This window comes from Branchiostoma floridae, chromosome 9 (assembly GCF_000003815.2).
Source record: "Branchiostoma floridae strain S238N-H82 chromosome 9, Bfl_VNyyK, whole genome shotgun sequence".
Classification (NCBI taxonomy): domain Eukaryota; kingdom Metazoa; phylum Chordata; class Leptocardii; order Amphioxiformes; family Branchiostomatidae; genus Branchiostoma; species Branchiostoma floridae.
Window position 1 is genome coordinate 18,276,046 of NC_049987.1, and position 20,246 is coordinate 18,296,291.

Consider the following 20,246-nt stretch of genomic DNA (forward strand, 5'->3'; position numbering starts at 1 on the left):
AGCCGAAAATTGAGCGGATATCATCCGTATAATCAAATCAAACTGGCCTGAATACTTTTAAAGTATTGACGACACTCTGTTTATATAGTTCTTATAAGCAAAATTGATCGATGATGAAATAAAGATACATTGAGATTGTACTACAAGTGCAACAAGGTAGGTTATTTGGAAATGTAAAGTGTGATTGGAAGAGACTTGGGTACATTTTAGCGATATCGTTACGAAAACCGCTTCAAGACTGCTTCAATCTTTCCAAAACGGAAGTTATTTCGGCCAATTGCAACCTACAAACTTGCCAAAAAAATTTCGCGCCACCATGATTACGTCATATGCAGCAGAGAGCCCGCTGTCACGAAAGTAAACATCGTAATGTTTTATCCCGTTGCCGTCCGTGAACCATAATCCGTATACAAAGAACAGATGCACGCAGGATTGATATTTATACCAATTTTAGTTTCTATAGTTATCTTAAACTTCGTGCGAACATGGAATCACACGACAGAGGCGGCTGCAGAAAATTTCTCAGTATGGGGAGGGCGAAATATATCAACGTAATCCTTGGGGGTCCGGGGGCATGCTCCCCCGGGAAAATTTGGAAATCTTGACTATCTGAAACGATCTTTCCTAAATTTTGATGGGCAAAATTTGCTGGCAGACTAAGCTAAGTTTAATAGCCTTTCTATTAGAACTTCACATGGTTTTGAGGGCGACGACGCCCCCAACGTATTTCCACGACTTCGAGCGCCGGGCATGGCACGAGCCGTCGCAAGGTAGGTCTGGAGAAATGTCATTCAAATGATGAAGTTTGGACCCTCTGAGACACGATTTTCTGCATTTTGAGGAATAAACTTCGCTGGTAGACTATGCTAAATGTACTGACAATTTTCTGTCAGAGGAAGAGATTTTTGATGGCGACGAGTGCAGAACTTGTTGTGTGCGCCGGAGGCGCAAGCCGTCGCAAGGGACGTCCAGAGAAAAATTGAAATCTTGACCATCTGAAACTTCATTTCCTGCATTTCAGGGGCACATTTTGCTTGTATTTATCAAGGCCCCTAAGGCAATTTTTTTTCAAGCCCCCCCCCCCCCCGGCTCAAAATTTTTTTTTTCAATGGCCCTCCCCCCAGGCCAAAAAATTGTTCAATGCCCCCCCCCCCCCCCGGTAAATATCGTCAGGTCCCTTAGGGAGTGGGATCCATTCACTTTAATTGATATGGGCATGTAGTCACATCTACACTATGCTGTAAGCTGTGGTCTAGCGACAAAAATCGATAACTAATCAGGCAAATGCCCAATCGACCTACTGACCTTCAAAGGGGTCATAGGCAAAACCAAAATAGACTGTGACCTAAATGCCAATCGCGTTTCCGCTCCGTTTGCCACTCTGTTCTCTTTGACATTCTAGCGGCTCTCTCAATGCGTTACATTATATTTGGAGCGGGAGAAAGCTAGGGATGTGATCGTTGACTATATGTGATATGTGATACTTGTACTCAGGTTACGCAAACTTTGCATTGGAATTCGATCGCCAACTCACTGGCTGACAACCTTCCGAAGGGGCCTCTTCAACAAGCGGGACCAGCCTGGAGTTGCCCAGTACACAAACATGGCTGGGCGTAACTGTTACGTTCTCCTGTGTGTCCTTTTCGTTGTGATGATCCCAATTTGCACCATCATAGCTCTCGTGATGTGCGGAATTTTCGTCGCAGCTCCGGCACTGCAAGGAATCAAAATGTTGCCGACGGAGTGTACCGTCGTGTCGTCGGGTATTGTCGGGGAGGAGGTTTCGTGCCGGTGTGGGGGGACCAGGTCCCGCCCGTGTTTCTCCGACTTCCCGTGTCTACAGATCAACGTCACGTATCTAACAGGCAGCGGGGAGAATATTACCAGTCTTCTGGTGGACACTCAGGACATTATGGGATATGCTCGACAGGTAAGGGATACAATTATAATTTATAAGCATGTTCACACCTCAGATTACTCATGCAATGCAACAGAAACTACATGTACTAGGTAATATGTCAAACTTGAAGGCCCCACATACACAAATCAAGTTTGGAGATTGCTATGCAAATCCAGACAACGGTCGCGAAACGAGAACTGTCAGGGGCTGTCACCTTTGACAATTATTACCCACAATCCCTGTCGCCGCGCATGCGTATTTGGAAGTGTGACTAGTTTAAATATGACTAGGCTAGATTCCATCGGTCTATTTGCATGACAGTGTCCAGATGTTTTTTGTTTCTCATATTACCCACGATGGAATTCGCTGCACATGCGTATTAAGAACCATGAACCTCCGTTCACGTATCCAATAGCGCATGCGCAGGTCAAAGGTGAAGGCCCCTGAATTGTAAACTGAGTATTTGTCTCGACTATGCTTTATACACAGCTAACGCTATATGTTTTATATGGCGTACATCGGTTAATTTGTATATAGATGTCCAAGTGTGTTTTGTTTGTCTTAGGGGCCTCCACATCTGATCTACGCATGCGCGGAAACGCAAATTAAGGGGCTTAGTATCGTCCTCCATCAAACGTTAGTGTTGTAATGTTGATAGCCAGGTGGTTGTCATCAACAGACTTGTACTGTTCCTGAGGGTCTAACTCAGGCTTATATATAGGCCCTGGAAACAGTCCGACATTCAAGCTACAATAGTAGTTGCCTTCAGCATCGTACATTCCATGGAGGTTAGTGTATGCGTGTTTGTCTGGGTTATAATGATGTGCGGTGAAGGTCTGCATGGGGGTTTTGAAAGCTCGACCAATTTTTCTAGCAGTAACACACAACCATTAAACATCTGCTTTGAAAGTTAGGTCCTTTTTAATACTGTAAATGCATTTAATTTCGCGGGGATTTAATTTCGCGGTAGCGGCAAAATGGACATTTCGCGGTGGATTTAATTTCGCGGTAGCGCCATCCCGCGAAATTCAATGCAATTTCAGCACTGCACTGTAGTCACGAACTGCCGTGTAAAACCCGGCGCCTCTACAAACCGCCAGTCGGAAAACACTTGCTGGTTACCCGGTAAGGGTCCTATACAGACGGATAGAACAGTTTCCATGCTTTTGACTTGTTCTTGCGTGAGCCACTGTTACTGATCTAATCGTATCTACCCTCTCAATACGTAATAGTATACAGTAGTACGACCTTTGTATCATGGTGAACATACTGTACAGTACTGTAATACAGTTGGTCGTATGAAAAAAACTACATGTGTGTCTTCACCGTAGTAAGTATGTCAAACATTTCATTATACAGTGACAAAGACAGTAGTAGTATGTACATGGAGCGGAAAGGGGGCACCTTAGGCGGCGCCAGCAGACGAAATATTCGCGGTGGATTTAATTTCGCGGTGAAGCGGCCGCCGCGAAAACCGCGAATATTAATCCACCGCGAATATTTCTGCATTTACAGTATGTCTTCATCTATCATCTTCTTTTTTTTCAGTGTGCGGTCCGAACGTGCGTTGCTAGTGAGATCTCGAACAGTCTGTCTGTGTCGTCGTACAAAAGATACTGGGGACAAGAGGGGATGACGTACCCATGTTACTATGAGGATGGGAACGAGAGGGAGGTTTCCCGTACAGTTGTCAAAGCCAGCAAATGGTTGGTCTTCCATGGACTCTTCTGGCCGTTGCTGATCTTGGTGCTTAGCTATGCGCTTGGGTACTTTTTCTGTTTAAAGTGTATTAGGCTTGAAGAATAGACGTCTGGTGTGTGGACGATTTTGAAATACTATTAGCAAATCTAGATCCTACTTGTACTTATCTATGAGAAATGATTTTTTAATATGCAATTTCTACACAAAGGAATGAAGCTCACCTAAATCATAGCATCGGTCGTTGTGAAGCAATGAATTTATCCACAGATTTTGTGGTGTATACACAATATAGTACACACAAAGGTGTTACATCTAGGTAGACTATAGCGACCCCCGTCTCTATTTGAGAGTGGTCACATGACTCTAACTGTACTTTGTTGCAATAGTTATGAGGTACAAGCATTACACAATATTTATTACAAAAAAATATGTTATGTGCACAAATAGTGTAAATGATTATGACGTTGTTGCGTTACTTGAAATAAAACGTCATTTTACTCTTGAGACTTACATACGTATACGATACATCATGTGTATTATTGTCTTCCAATTGAAAGAAACAATCTTTGTTTTATGACCCTTTTTTCTTCATTGTTCCTCAACCCAGTCTAAGAGATAGCGGCATTGACCTTCCTCTGCCTCGGCCTCGTTTTCTTCCCAGTCGTTATTTTCACCCACGAACAGCTGCACACTCTGCCAGTACTGTGCAGCCTGCAGCGCCATCTGTCGGAAGTTAAATATATTGCAGAAATTTTGTAACAATGTGCATTCAGTCTTCTACAAGATTGTGAAGCCCAGTACACGCAATTTACGTTAAGATAATTAGTGAGTAACAAGCTGTACAGTTTGAAGTGATTTAACAATGAATGAAGAATCTTTAATAAACGCAAATGATAGTGTCACACTCTTGTTTTTCTTTGAAAATCGTAACAGCAAGAGCGAACTTTTGTCAGCAGCTGCAGTACTGATATTGTTTAGGTCTTCAACATAGTATAAAAGTTACTCATTATTATGACTGAAACCATTGTATAAAATTAAAGTACATTTGACGGGGAAATTTGAAAAAAAAAATGAATTACCTCGAATGTGGCCCTGGCTTCTTTTTTGTCCTTCATGTCCACAAAGGTCGTTCCAAGGTTACGCAATATGGCGGACACCGCCCACGGCGCACACACCTTCCCCAGTTCAACCGCCCGTCGGTAGTAGCTACAGTTAAGGTGACGTCATTGGTTAGATGTAGTCGAAGAATTTTTCTTGTTTGCTTCATCTAAATTCAGGTTAATTCATCCTAATCTATGTATCAATAGATTATCATTGTTTATTGTTTGTTTGCAGTAGACGTTTTTGTTTATTTTGTACAGTTTTCGCTTGATAAGCCTGAAGTGTCAAAAGACTGAAATTTTATTTTTTTTGTCATAAGGTAGGCGTCTCTTATCGAACAATTAGTCGGCAAGCGCCCTCTGGCGAAACATACAGAATCTGCAATACATGCATAAACATAAACAATAGACAAGCGACAAATAGTATCCTTTTTGAGGTGCGTAATTATTGGCCCTCCAGTATGAGTGATGCGGAAATCGTCGTCTGGAGCCTAAAGTCACCTATGTGCTAAAGCGACCATCCTGAAGCAGATGCCTAATTCCACAGAAAGCAGAAAACTTGTCGATGGGCGGGTGGGTGGGACGCTTCAGGCTCCAGACTTTGCCGGAGGGCCAGCACACAGAAGAATGATATATTCATGCGCGCATCTCTTATTTATAGGGGGAGTGACGTCATACTTTTCGGGCCAATCATTGTGCACCTCAAATAGTATCCTTTTTGAGGTGCGTAATTATTGGCCCTCCAGTATGAGTGATGCGGAAATCGTCGTCTTCCGCCTTTGCCATCTCTGGCTATTGAGCCCTTCCTTTTCCCTTTGAACCCCTTAACTTTGTACCTGTGTCAGTATCTATAATTAGTATAGATATCTAGCTAACGTAACCGCCCTTCAGCGTAACGCATCAACGTGTCTGTGTCTGTATACATCAACGCGTTCGTATCTGGATCTATCTGGCTAATATAACATTCCTTTGGAAGAACACTTGTCATCCGCTCCCTCTTTACCTCTTTCATCACACCCTTTCTCATTATTCTCTCTCAACTCCCCATCTCTCATTTCCCCTCTCTCAACTCCCTTCTCTCATGTAACTCCTTTCTCATCTTACCTCTCACGCTGCCTCTCCCTTGTACGGTACCCACTCTCAAACAACCCAACACTCATATATAGCCCACTCTCATTTTTTGCTGCACGACAAACAAAATGGAGGAAGCAACGCAAAATTGTTATCTCAAAACCGTTCCTCTACGATCACTCGAAGGAAGAACGATAAGGACACGGCCAAGCCCAGTTCTGAATTATCCGCGTTAGAGGTAAAACAAAACTATTTTTCCCTCGCATCGCAGGACCATTTGTCTTGAGCCTCGACTGTCTCTATGCCCAACGGCCCCCAGCCTTATCCAACCTCAACTTTCAAGCATCCGCTTGACGATGCTGATCCCCAACCTTTCAGAGGACGGAGACGCTCATATTTGCCACTCTTCCTGCTTAATAAACTCGACCCACCGAAGCAACAATATGGAAAGACACCAGGCTTGCACAAGTGGAGTGCAAAACTGTTCCAAACGCCCACCGCGACCTCGGAGATGCATAATGCCCAAAAGTATTATTCTGAGTCCGGACGACCTCTCAACAGTTCAAACACGAAATTCTTTTTCCTCAATAGAGATAGCGGTAAGCCCAAGATGGAATCGAAAGACAAACATAGTGTTCCACATCATAGCTTCGATGTTGGGATCCGGTGTAAAATCTGTAAAGGTACTTGTGTCGGCTGATTCAACTCAGTCAGTGAAGCGACAGCCAGAGATGATAAATCCGTCTAATACAATAGCGAAGTAACACCTTACGGTATCCAGCCTACGATTTCTTACAAGGTTTCCGACCTAGAAAAGTCCTTCCTTCTTTAATACCAGTCTGAGCCATTTTATTATTAGTCTTATTACCAAAATTGTATTAACCAAAAGAGTGTTCTAATCCATGTCTAGCTTTGATGCTTCAATTATGGTACACGATCTCGGAGTGCAATACAGAGAAACGCCCCTAGGTGTCTCAAATCGAAAGCTAACAGGAGGAGCTCATGTGACCACTCCAGAGTCCCTGTCACACAGGCATGTGTGGCGATAGGGAGTATACGTGCCTGGCAAAGGCGCATATCACAACATCTGATATCCTTGCGGTTCCACACTGGATTTCTTAGTCTACCAAATGCAGAGGCGGCCAAGAGCGATCCTTCTCTTTGCGTCGTTTTAGTACTATGTACAACACTTCCCAGGAAAACAAACTCAGATTTTCACAACTATTGTGACCTCTATGGAAAAGATTTCTTGAACTATTTACCCGAGATGACTTCTCACTTGCAGTATTTCCTTTTCGAGCCCCTTTTCTTACATGCGACTTCAAGCTCACTTGTCGAGAACTGCAATTTGCTGAATATTGGCGCTGAAAATGTAGCGTCATTATGCAAAGTCTCGGGCTGGGACGAAAATTAAGTACAGAGCAGAGTGGACTCATTCTTCAGTCAACCGCCATCTATCACACCACAGTCATCTCTCAGTAAGACATCTGGACCCGCATATCTCCAGTTTTAAAACACTTTTATTCAGTTATGCCAAACTGGTTACGAAATGTGAATAAAGAGACTCTTTTTACACAACCAATGCTTTATTCACACCGCCGTTTCGGTGACCGTCTGTTACCTTCTTCAGGGCAATTCTGACTGGTTCACATTGTACTGCAGGACAGGTGTCGCTGCTCACAGTTCAGATGCGGTCACAAAACAAAAAGTATTTACATATGTTAAAACAGCTTTGATGCACACATTTACAATGCGGTCCCAAACGTAAAGGAGTGTAATACATCCATAACACAATCAGTTGTCAATTAACGATGAATTGATGTAACGTTTTTTTTTTTTTTCCCTACTTCTTAAGAATATTGTCCCACACGTGGTTAAGGAATGTGTTTCTTGCGTACTGCCTAGAAAATTCGCACTTGTATACCTTCCAGTGTAATATGCCTTGCCCTTGGTGCCTATTTAGTGCGACCGTCCTTATATAACAACACAATTTTGTGGATTCAATGCCTTCTCGATCTCATGGCGATATGATTTCTGGCTTGCGGTCTTCAAAACCTTTTACGGCGAAGTACGAGTATGTTTTCCTTCCTAAAACATCCACCGTGAGCTCCATATTCTTCTGCGGCACTTCCTGTGCCTGCCTGGGTATTTCAATTTCGTAAACTCACGGAGGTTTTAAATTTGGTTGAGTTCAATGTGAAGACGCTGGTGCCACCTCTCTGTGTATGAACGGAACTGATCTGAACCGAGATCAATATCTTCCCGCGACACTCGCCGGTGCCTGCCCGGGTCTTACCAACTTCGTGAGCTCTACCCGCGACACTCGCCGGTGCCTGCCCGGGTCTTACCATCTTCGTGAGCTCTACCCGCGACACTCGCCGGTGCCTGCCCGGGTCTTACCATGGCCATCTTCGTGAGCTCTACCCGCGACACTCGCCGGTGCCTGCCCGGGTCTTACCATCTTCGTGAGCTCTACCCGCGACACTCGCCGGTGCCTGCCCGGGCCTTACCATCTTCGTGAGCTCTACCCGCGACACTCGCCGGTGACTGCCCGGGCCTTACCATCTTCGTCGTTCGTGAGCTCTACCCGCGACACTCGCTGGTGCCTGCCCGGGCCTTACCATCTTCGTCGTTCGTGAGCTCTACCCGCGACACTCGCCGGTGCCTGCCCGGGCCTTACCATCTTCGTGAGCTCTACCCGCGGCACTCGCCGGTGCCTGCCCGGGCTGTACCGTCTTCATGAGCTGTCCTTTCCTTGTGGCACTCAAGTGTCCGGAATGGCGAGGAGGGTGAGGGGGCCTAAGAGAGGCTGACAGGCTGCTGTTCCTGCGCCACCACTTGCTGCTACATCTTTTGTCGTACCTGCCGCATCTGAAGATCCCTGAAGTCCGAAACTTCTTACAAGGGTCGTTACGGGTGGGGGAGAACGTCACGCGTGAACCAGCACGTCCCGGTTCCTGAGAACTATGCGGAAAACAAAACACAATTATCGATACCGCTGACGAAATTACACACAAAATCCAGCCGTAACAATATCCACACCATACGCACTCGACATCCCCCCGCCTAGCGCTCAAAGGTGGGCAAGCCACGATAACATGAACAGTCCTAGGCCATGCGTGCTCCCCGTACATACATGCTCAACAACCAAACGCTAAGCTTGGTAAAAATAGGCCACGCACACGACAATCACCTTACGTACGGGCAACACCCACGCAATCCAAAAAGTTAAACTTGACAAACGAAAACGTATAACAATAACATGTACGTAACAAAAACCACGCTCTAGAAACGCTGGCAGTCTGCATTACTACATCGCCCACGAGGGGGATGGCGGCGGGTTTCAATTCCTGAAAAGAACTCCAAAAATGGTAGCCATAGTGATTCCCGATGCCATGACAGTGCTATCCTAAAATCCTGCATAAACCATACACACGAAAAAATATATAAAGATTTAAAGAAAATGACAAAACAACCGATCTGGATCTAGATATTTGATGGACCTCCGCACTGTAGGGAGGCGTTCGTGGAATTCCCTGGTAGAGGATGGATGCAGATTGTGATTTCAGCCACGGCGATACTGTGAGTATCCATCTTGCTTCTTTGTTCGGGGTTTCAAACCACGTGTCTGCGTATCACTAGAATATACACAAAAAATCAGAAAATGACAAGAAAATGGTGAACATCTCGGTCTGAAACTCTCCTCAATAACAGACAAAAGCCTCCCTTGCCTTCCAAGGTAGAGGATGGCAACGGATTCTATTATCCCACCACGGTGACTCAGAGGGTAGCCATGTTGCATCTCCTCGACAGCGACAGCTCTAGCATCCTGGTAACACTTTCATAAAACAAGAAAAACACACAAATAGCAAACTCCTAAACAGCACCACTAATCAGCGTCGTCAAAAGGTGGCCACAGCAAAATTCAACAGAGGATGCGATCGAATATACCAAAAACTGAAAAGAAACATTCTAAATATTAAAGGTAGCTCTCTCCCGTCGGACCTGCATACAGCGGCAAAGCGTTCACAAAACACTCAGCAAACAGGCAACAGACAAAACGCGACAATGAAACTATGTGACAGTCAACCGGAAAAATTTGCAAAAACGTGAAGTTCTTCCGTACGGCAGAAACATGACTCTGCGAGCCCTGCAACAGGCCTAGACTACAGATATCAAACATGTCTCACCACAACACCATACCACAAAACGAACAAGTAAATCTCCAGACCGGGCTCAGATAGTGCCTTCCTGTGTTCGACCAAACCTTGCGTGGTACCGTGTATCTCTGATACAATACCCGAGAGAGTACGAGCTGCCGTCACGAGCTTGAGCTGCTGCACCGCATCGTGTAGTAGCGAGTCTCCCGCCGGCATTCTCGTGGCCTTTTCCCGGCAACGACGTGGCCTTTTCCCGGCAAGTTTTCTGCGCTGGGGCGATGAAGGACGTACGCTGCTAGCTTCAGACGAGCCGGAGGGCCAGCACACAGAAGAATGATATATTCATGCGCGCATCTCTTATTTATAGGGGGAGTGACGTCATACTTTTCGGGCCAATCATTGTGCACCTCAAATAATAGATCGTTTTCATGTGACGTCACAGTCACGTTCGAACGGCCATGTTGGATGATAAGCTGCTCGATCTCCACACGGCTGTGTGTTGCACGTGGTGGGCCCGTACATGGAAAGAAGTTTTTTTGTGGTTATTATTTACAAACGGGCTGGTTGTTCGATGTGCTAACTGCGAGTTCCATGAACACAGGATACAGCGTACTCGCCGTTTCTATCTAACTACACAGTTATCCCTTTTTAACTCGATTGAATCACTATTCTAGCGGCCAGCCAACATGGGTCCCCGTGCGGAGTTTGCTCATCTGTGATCAATTGTTACAAATTTAGTCGTTTTTTTGTACGTAAAGACGTGGTCTTTTAGAAAATAGTACTCTCCTCTGGAGGAAAATAGTCATTTCATGGAATACGGCCCATCTACATTTCGTTATTCTAGTTATTTGCACAATGAGCATATACGTTTCCCACGTCAGAGGTTGAACTTCTACCTCAAGTCAAGTCAAGTGTAGTGACAGGTTAACCGGTTAGACAGCATTACAGACAGGGTGTGACACGGGCAGGTCAGCACTGCAAGCTTAAAGATCTCTAAATTTGTCACCAACTTTGTCTCACAGGTGGGAATATATTTACTGTGTACGTTCTAGTTGAAGAAATGAAGGTTGTCTTCTGTCGCAGTGAGCAGGGTTTGAAAAGCTTCGTAGAATGCATGCGCAAGTTACCACGCACACATATGCGTAGCTATTATTGTAGAAAATATGTCACGACCAAACATTAGCCTCAGGGAATTCTTCTGGTTTTCATAATGGCGATACGATCGAATGTTTATCTTGTTCTCAGTTAAGCGTATTGGGGGAGAATACAATAACGTTACGATGTCGAGGTGATGTACAAGTTGGTGGAGTTAAGACATTGTAGTCCAACTTTGTCGCAGTATGGCTGAAAATACGTAGTTTGGGTTGTTACATTTTGCACTAGATGTGTTTACAAAATCTCTCACTGGCTGGGTTTAATGAGGGGGGCTGAAACTGTCGGGCTAGGAGAGCGTTTTTAGTCAGGCTATGGTTACGTACGAAGTAGTTGAGTCAGACCGTACCTCAGGCCGGAAGACAAGTCGTATTGAAGCTCGTTGGGTGAACTACGCGCGAGTTCTCCAAATTACGTCGCGCCTTGTCAAACAACGTCGTAGTTGGCTGAAGCACGCCGTAGCTCAGTTTTGACCGGAGTAGAAAACCATTCACACGGAGTCAGAGTTGGAGAAGCGCCAAATCTTGCCCCTTGTGAGGCAAGTGGATAGTGAGGGCAGCTGGATACTGGGGTAGACTGTGTAACGCAAACTCCGCTGTATAGGGCTGTAACTAGTCTAGTCCTCAGTGCGCAGCCTATATGATAGGAGTGTACATAACGCTTAACGTTATATAGTCGCCCAGGGTAGCGGTAACAGATGTCCGGGTATTCAACCATCGGCAAGAGCGTTAGATCGTCGAATGCCTTTTCTCTTAAAGCACATGGATCAAGACCTATTATTGCAACTTTGTCCTGATATCTAGCCTTGGCTACATCACTATATCATTCACAGTACGGAGACAAAACAGCACACTTGAACCCGCCGCAAGTAACTTTGATAGCACCGTTCTGTGTTCTAGTCATCCAGGTTATCATCCAACATGGCGCCCACGCGAGGCGAAGCGGTTTTCGAACGTTCTGTGAAAACGATCTATACTGGAAGTAATTTGACAACATTGTACACACACGTGATAGTACACGTGATGGCACACGTGATAACACACGTGATTGTACACGTGATTGTTCACGTGATTGTACACGTGATGGAGACATACCTTACGGCCTTGTCATATTCCCCTTGGTATTTGTACAGATTGCCCAGGTCCTTTAGCACATCTATAGTCCTGTCGTGGGCGAGGCCGTAGATATGCTGGTATATGAAAAGGGAGGTCTGTAAGCTCCGCTCGGCTTCGCTGTTCTTGTACTCACAACCTATGCATTGGTACGTGTTCGCTGGAAATGAAAGAAAAAAACTACGTGCAAAAATATGTAACATGCATTGGCATAATACCGGTAGTAAGACTTATACCGGTAGATTAAAAATACTGGAACTTAAAGAGATCTACACATGCAACAATAGTTATTTCTGAGCTGTGCACACTTCAGACATCTAGGTGTCCAATACATCATTTACAAAGCATCGATAACAATGCATTCGAAGACAACAAGGCCAAAAGTTTTCAGTATCTTTTTCGGGGTAGGCAGCTCGTCGTGGGACGAACACACTGTCACATTCATTGCCAAATTTATAGATCATAATTACACATGCTCACGGCACAAGACGAACATGATTCAACAACAATCTTGAATTTCTGTTGGTGATCTACAACTCATGTAAAAGTGTGAAGAATCGTTGCATAATAGCCCGGATCTACGACTGAATGGGCAAAATTGAACGTACGCAGCCATTTTCCCGCCATTTTTATATCTACGCTAGCAGTGAAGTGTTACAGAGGAGGGTTCGTTGACTGAGGAAGGCGAAGGTTACACCTTCTTCTGGAAAGGCCTCCCTGAGGATGAAAGAAGGCTATATGGAGTAGGTTTTGCAATTCGAACAGAACTCCTGAAAGTAGCAAAGGAAGACCCTCAAGGACTAACGCAAGGTTACCAGTTTACGTGCAGGACCAGTTTACGGTCAGTTATGGGCAGGTGCAGACTTCGAGGTGAATTGTGAAAAAGAAAATTCTCTTCAGTAGGCAAGGAGTACGTCTTTAGTATCTATGGACATATATCTTATTTATGATATATGTTTGCATCCAGCAAAGCAGCCGACTAAACGTTTGAAAAGCCTGACAACAATTTAAATTGACGCATGGGATCATAGAACACTGTTATAGATGGCCCGGTTTTAATCGTAATTCTCAATCGCTAACTTCGTCCCCTCTTTCTAAATCCTACAAACTCTATAACAATTGCAACATCGCCTGAAACCAAACCTGCAGTTCTTATCTCAAGAATCCATGGTGATTTTATGTATGTTATCCAAAGGAAGTCTTAAAAACTACATGAAAACAAGTGACTGTCGTCGCCGAGCCGGTAGTTTTCGAACGCCATGTTGCATCACGTGACTGTGCATTTCAAGCTTGTGCACTGGAGAGCAGGGCAAAATCGCTAAGGGGCGCTGTTTTAGCCAAACTCATGTGGGGAGGGCACGGCGCGACGGAGCCATATGTATACTGAACGCGTTTCAAGGCCAATAACTATCTATACAATCAATAAAAACATATAAATGCGTCGCCGATGTCATGAGTACCATTGGGCAAGTTGTGGAACAGCATGGCGCTAGGGGTGGCGTTCTGTTGGGGCAAAGATGACTTACCGGTAAGTTTAGCGGCGATGCAAAGTGCACGGCATGGCGTCGATGTAAACATTTATCCATCGTGTTATCTCAGTGGACTACTTGGGGAACTTTTTATGGGAAATGATCAATTATATGGCCTTTAGAAAAATAACTCCAGAGAGAAACACCCAACTGACCGTAAACTGGTCACCCTGAAAGAATTCTTGGCTGCAGACTTGTTTTTTAAAGAAGCTCGCACGGCGATAAATCCAACAGAAGAAATATGATGCCACACAAAAGTTGATGCAGACCGACTAAGATATCTTCCAAAAGGAGAGTTTTTCATTTCTGCCTGAGAGTTTTCCGTAAAACTGCGTTGTTAATATATCGACCGTAAACTGGTAACCTTGCGTTAAGTGAAAGGATAATGACATGGCGTATACCTCTACAGAACAACAGATACCTGACTCTGATAAGCACATACGCACCCACACTTGTTGCTAGTGATGCGGAAAAAGACTCATTCTACGAGGCCTTAAACACAGCCGTAAGAGCAGTTCCACATGCAGACAAACTGGCCATACTAGGGGACTTCAACGCCCGAGTTGGAAACAGCCATCACCTGTGGCAGAGAGTGATGGGAGTCCACGGCGTAGGCAAGTGTAACGACAACGGACTGTGCCTCCTCTCCTTCTGTGCTGAGCACGACCTCGTGATCACAAATACACTTTTTCAACTGCGCACAATGCACAAGACCACATGGATGCATCCAAGGTCAAAAAGATGGCACATGCTGGACTATGTCCTAGTACGGCAACCTGACCGGAAAGACGTTAAAATCACACGAGTAATGAGAGGAGCACAAGGATGGACTGACCATAGAATGGTACGCACAAGACTTGAAATACACATCAAGAAACACGCACGTAAGAATGCACATGCTGGAAAACTTAACACCTGGGCCCTAGAAGACAGTGGCAAAAGAGAAGAACTACAAACGGCACTGGCCAGTCGTCTTACCCACGCACTGGAAGACTTGCCTGCAGACACAGAGCTCCTGACCACTGCCTGGGAAGCAGTAGCCAGCACCCTCAACACCACTGCACGCCAAGTACTTGGCACCACCACTAAACGGAATAGAGACTGGTTTGACGAGCAGAGAGAGGACATACACACCCTCCTAAGGGAGCAACACTCCGCTCATGCCGCCGTCCTAAGGAGCCCATCACCAGCTAACAGAGCCAGGCTTGCTGAAGTCCGGTCTCAAGCACAGCGAGAAATAAGGAAAATGAAAAACGAATGGTGGACCCGCCTCGCCACAGAAATACAGGGCTACGCGGACAAGGGAAATCAGCAACAATTCTACTGTGCTCTGAAGGCTGCCTACGGGCCAAGGCGAGGTACAAACTTCCCAGTCCGAAGCGCAGATGGAACAACCCTTATAACCGAGAAAGCTGCCATTCTGGCCCGATGGGCAGAACATTACAGACAACTCCTGAATAGACACACAGAAGTCGATGACAGTGTCCTGGACGACGTCCCAAAGCTCCCAGTGCTGGAGAGTATCGATGATCCCCCAACACTTGAAGAGGTGAAGGCATCAGTGAACTCCCTCAAAAACAACAAGGCAGCAGGCCCTGATGAAGTTCCAGGTGAAATCCTGCGGCACGGTGGTGAGGCAGTTGCCCTCTGTCTGCACTTCTTCGTGGTGGCTTGCTGGAACTCAGGCTGTGTCCCTCAGCAATGGAAAGACGCAGACCTTGTCAGCATCTACAAGAAGAAGGGAGATAGGGCATCCTGTAGCAACAGTCGTGGCATCTCACTCCTGTCAAGCGCGGGCAAGGTGCTCTCTAGGATCATGCTCCTGAGACTCATCAAGGCAGTAGCGGAAGAGGTCCTCCCAGAAATCCAGTGCGGCTTCAGAAAGGACCGCAGCACTGTCGACATGATCTTCGTACTTAGACAAGTTCAGGAGAAATGCAGGGAACAACACCAGGATCTCTACATGGTCTTTATAGACCTAACCAAGGCCTTCGATACAGTAAACAGGCCGTTGCTGTGGGAGGTACTGGGGAGATTTGGTTGTCCCGACAGGTTCCTAAGGGTCCTTAAAGCACTGCAAGATGGAGCTAGAGTGAGAGTCATAGGCGGCGGGGGCAAGTCCGATCCCTTCGAAGTCTGCACAGGTGTTAGACAAGGATGCGTCATTGCCCCAGTGATCTTCAACTTATTCCTCGCTGCAGTGATGCTGGCAGCCAAGCAGCGAATAAAACCCGAGGACTGCCTCTCTCTCACATACCGGCTGGACGGCAACCTGTTCAACCTGCGCAGGCTGAAAGCTCACACGAGGGTCACACAAGAGGATATACTGGAGCTACAATATGCTGATGATGCTGCCGTTACTGGCTCAACAGCTGCAGGACTACAGAGAAACCTCAACACACTGGATGATACCTATACACGGGCTGGGCTTCTCATTAACTGTGGTAAGACGGAGGCCATGGACCTGGGACGGCCTGGTACAGAGCCTGCCGCGTTCTCCATCAAAGACACAGCACTGAAGAGTGTCCCAGCATTCACCTACTTAGGATCGGTGCTAAGTGTCACAGGCGACATCACGGATGAGGTGCAGAGACGCATCGGGCTAGCCTCTTCATCCTTTGGGAGACTTGCATCCAGGGTATTTCTCAACAAGGACCTCACAATTAAAACCAAAGTGGCAGTTTACAAAGCTATCTGTCTGTCTATCCTCTTGTACGCTAGCGAGGCCTGGACACCATACAGACGGCACATTCGCATGCTCGAGCAGTTCCACACGAGATGTCTGCAAAGAATACTTGGACTTAAGTGGTGGCACAAGGTCCCACATGCCGAGATTCGTCGCAGGGCTGACATCGAACCACTGGAAACACTGCTCCTCCAGAGGCAACTCAGGTGGGCCGGCCATGTCATACGCATGCCTGGCAATCGCCTACCTAGACACATGCTGTACGGGGAACTAACCAAGGGTAAACGAACAGTAGGGGGACAGCATAAACGCTTCAAGGACAACCTGAAAGCAAACCTCAAGAAGTGTGGCATACCTCCGCAGGGTCTCGAGACCTCTGCAGCTGACAGAAACAGATGGAGACAGGAGTGTGCTGCGGGAGCTGCAAGATTCACCGCCAGCTTCAACCAGCAGTACGAAGAAAGAAGACAGCGCCGGCACCTGCCAACTAGCAACACATCCACTTCCAGCATCCACATATGCGAAGAGTGCGGCAGGACGTGCAAATCCAGAATCGGACTTACCAGCCACCAAAGAACACATGCGGTCAACCGAACGTGACGTCATCGTCGGCAACGACGGACAGCCCTAAGCAGTAAGCAAGTTACGTCATAGCGGTTGTGACGGACAGGAGTTAAATGAAAATTCTTGACAGTATACGTCCGTTTTCTCATGACATTTTGTATGCTCATGCAGGTTTATGTTTTATGCATTTACTGACAGAAAAGGAAGGAACATCAGAGGATGTATAAATGTACATAGCGGCAGTTAATTGTGCCGTGTTTCTTCCTACCGGTATTTTTTACCCCCTCCCAACCACGCGCCCTTTCGCCGTGTAATTCCACGGCGTGTTACAATTACAATATTACGCTTTTAGCAGGACAAGAGTGGCAGAAAAGTTACACAGAAGAAGTGGCAAGGGTAGGCTATAACAGCAACATGTAACTGGAGAAAATGATGCGTTGACAATTTGTCAAATCAGTATGGCTAGAGAAATCGTCGTAAACGTACCGGTATTATGATAATAGATGTTACATGGAACTTCCATAGAACGCATGTTTCTTCCTGAATACTTTTTGTAGGAAGTTCGCATCATATTCACATTTATGCACCTGATAAATATAGATATAGAGAGATTCGATTGTATCTATAAACGAACTTACCTCAAAAGAGAACCAAGAAGTTGTAAGAACAAACAATAAGTACATTGTGTAGAATATGCACTATCCACTACATAACCAATGAATGTCTACCTACTCACCTAACTGAAGCAGTGGCTTCCTGCTCGGTGTGCCGTGGTCCAGGTTCTCTTTAGCGTACGTCTCTAGGACACGGGCGGCGTTCCTGAGGAGTCTCACCGCCTGGTGTGTATGTGAAGTCCCCGGCGACAGGTCCATCCGCTCACGGGCCCGGTCCTGATTCATCCACGCTACTGCCAGCCGAGTCCTCATACCTTCTAAAAGGTACCTGGTACAGTGATCAGAGATGGCAGACTTTACCCCCTCAGACAAATCACAAAATACAAATCTCAAAAGAGTCAGATCTTTTCTTGCATCGTCTATCATGGCTTTCATCAGTGCCTTAGGATTATTCTGAAGGATATTTAAGATATTTAATTTTGTAAATGCTTTGGTGTGTAAACAAAAGAGATGTCGACCAGTCCAAAACCACGGCCATATATCATAAAGTTCTGCTGTTGAGACACACACACACACACATACGCACACAAACACACACACACACACAAATTCACACACACGCACATAAACACACAACAGACCCACACACCATATATTTTAAAGTTATGCTCTTGACACATACACACACACACCGACACATATATGCACGCAAACATACACACGCACGCACACACATACACAGCCACCAACACACAACCTTCTCAGTGAAGGTAATGACTGTTATGATAGAATTCGAACCTATAATACCTACCTTTTCTTCTTTGTGGGTCCCGTCTCTTCCATCAGTTGAACTCCCTCCCTACAGACGCTCTCTGCCTCATACAGGTCTGTCTGTAGATCAACCAGCCTAGTAAAAATCTTAGACAGCGCTTGGACCCTCTCATCTCCGTTCATGCACTCCACAACCTGTAAGGCTCTTCGCAAAGCCATGGACCGATACGCCCTCCCGAACATCTCCCCGCCGAACGACAGTTCTGCCCGCCCGATGATTTTGTCCACATCGTCACCAGTGACTCGCCACCATTCGTGGGTAGGTGCTGCTGCTATCAGACAGGAGCTCCCGAACAACAAAGCCATACGAAGCCATCCGATCCTTTTGAAATATTCAACTGCTTCCTGTACAAGATCCACCTTTTCAGTGTTGGGTGTCGACGGAACAACTTGCCGTAAGTTCTGATTGTCGAGGTTCTTGAGTTTAGATGGAGAATAAAGTCCTTTAAGTACGTGCCAGATTGTTACTAAACGCACCCTTGTTATAGTCGTCATATCTACTACTAGATATAACGTCGACTGGTCTCAACTTTCAACATTCGCCTCGGTTCTAGAACGACATACGGTCGAACACAAAGGGTAGTCACAACCGAAGCCTTGGTAACACGCTTGACAAGTTCTAAAAACGTTCGAACAATTTCCACAACACTCAGGAATTCATTCAATCGTTTGTGACGCATAAGATATCGTTGAATGCTGAGTGTCAGCGATACAATGGCCTTATTTGGATTCTTAGAATAGTAGCTTATGCGTTATTTCTTATATTCCGTTGTTTCAGGAACAATGGCAACGGACTCACTATATCGTTAACGTACGTGAAGATGGATGTCGAGAGAGTGACTACAAACTGTACACGATTTACTAAATATTTGACCGCTACATCTTTAACACACTGGACAGGGATGCCATCTAGCAAGCGTGATGTTAAGTGCAAGCGTAAGACCTCTAAAGAACACCCAGATCTTAACCTGCTTAGCTTTTTCATCAGGACTTCCGTGCCTCAGTAGTGCAGACGTCACAGTTGAGTTGCGCAGTAGAGGGCGCAGATTGGGAATACGATTATGGTGCCACTTAAAATAAATCCTTGAAAATAATTTTCCCTTGAATAATTTAGCTCAACCTGGAGACTATTGGGGTTAGAAGGAAAAGGTAAGGTCTCAGCCTTCCAATTTTGGTCAAATTTTGCTCAGTTTAGCAGTTAAGTTGGCGTGCGGAAGGACTTTAGTTGTTAAGTCATATATCAGGATAAAGCTAGGGTCAAAGGTAAGGTGTCTTCCATAGAGCGAGCATTCCTCAAGTTTGAGATTACCCTTGTGATTGTTTGGTGGAGGAAAATCTTTAAGAAGGTCGCTTATTAATGCTTGGAAAATATTTGGGACCGAGAAAAAGTGGCCGGCTTAAAGAGGTGACCTTTTGGCTGGTTTGACTCTATTGTTTTGGTGGACCAATGTGTCTGCGTGATGATTCGCACTGTCATTCCGTAACCTTGCCGCACATTCGCGTATCAGTACGTATCGTTAGCGTGTCAGTGTATGTGTGTGTATGTGCGCGTGTGTGTGTGTTTGTGTTTGCATTTGTGTGTGTGTATGTGCACGTGTGTGTGTGTGTGTGTGTGTGTGTGTGTGTGTGTGTGTGTGTGTGTGTTTGGGGTAGAGAGGTTCAGTTTGTCAGACGACGCCACAAAATGTATATGTGGAAGGCTAAAAAAATATTCGTCGTATGCGTTCAATTAAATATACATTTGTGTTATACAACGTATATGAAAACGAACAAAATTCACAATATTAACCACAAACCGTGGTGACCAATTATTTGAATCACATGGT

At 45.6% G+C, this 20,246-nt stretch overlaps 3 protein-coding genes across 3 annotated transcripts; 1 reads left to right on the top strand and 2 right to left on the bottom strand.

The window, feature by feature from the left end:
- Positions 1 to 1,349: 1,349 nt before the first annotated feature.
- Positions 1,350 to 4,111, top strand: LOC118422733 (calcium-activated potassium channel subunit beta-2-like). The gene is made up of 2 exons (XM_035830460.1): positions 1,350 to 1,930; positions 3,449 to 4,111. The coding sequence occupies exons 1-2, from the start codon at positions 1,604 to 1,606 to the stop codon at positions 3,704 to 3,706; spliced, it is 585 nt and encodes a 194-aa protein (XP_035686353.1). The 5' UTR covers positions 1,350 to 1,603; the 3' UTR covers positions 3,707 to 4,111.
- Positions 3,999 to 19,161, bottom strand: LOC118422732. The gene is made up of 5 exons (XM_035830459.1): positions 18,401 to 19,161; positions 17,712 to 17,917; positions 12,179 to 12,356; positions 4,681 to 4,807; positions 3,999 to 4,324 (listed from the first exon to the last, which is right to left on the bottom strand). The coding sequence occupies exons 1-5, from the start codon at positions 18,913 to 18,915 to the stop codon at positions 4,190 to 4,192; spliced, it is 1,161 nt and encodes a 386-aa protein (XP_035686352.1). The 5' UTR covers positions 18,916 to 19,161; the 3' UTR covers positions 3,999 to 4,189.
- LOC118422734 lies at positions 8,388 to 10,028 on the bottom strand. The gene is made up of 2 exons (XM_035830461.1): positions 9,504 to 10,028; positions 8,388 to 8,736 (listed from the first exon to the last, which is right to left on the bottom strand). The coding sequence occupies exons 1-2, from the start codon at positions 9,572 to 9,574 to the stop codon at positions 8,415 to 8,417; spliced, it is 393 nt and encodes a 130-aa protein (XP_035686354.1). The 5' UTR covers positions 9,575 to 10,028; the 3' UTR covers positions 8,388 to 8,414.
- Positions 19,162 to 20,246: the final 1,085 nt, after the last annotated feature.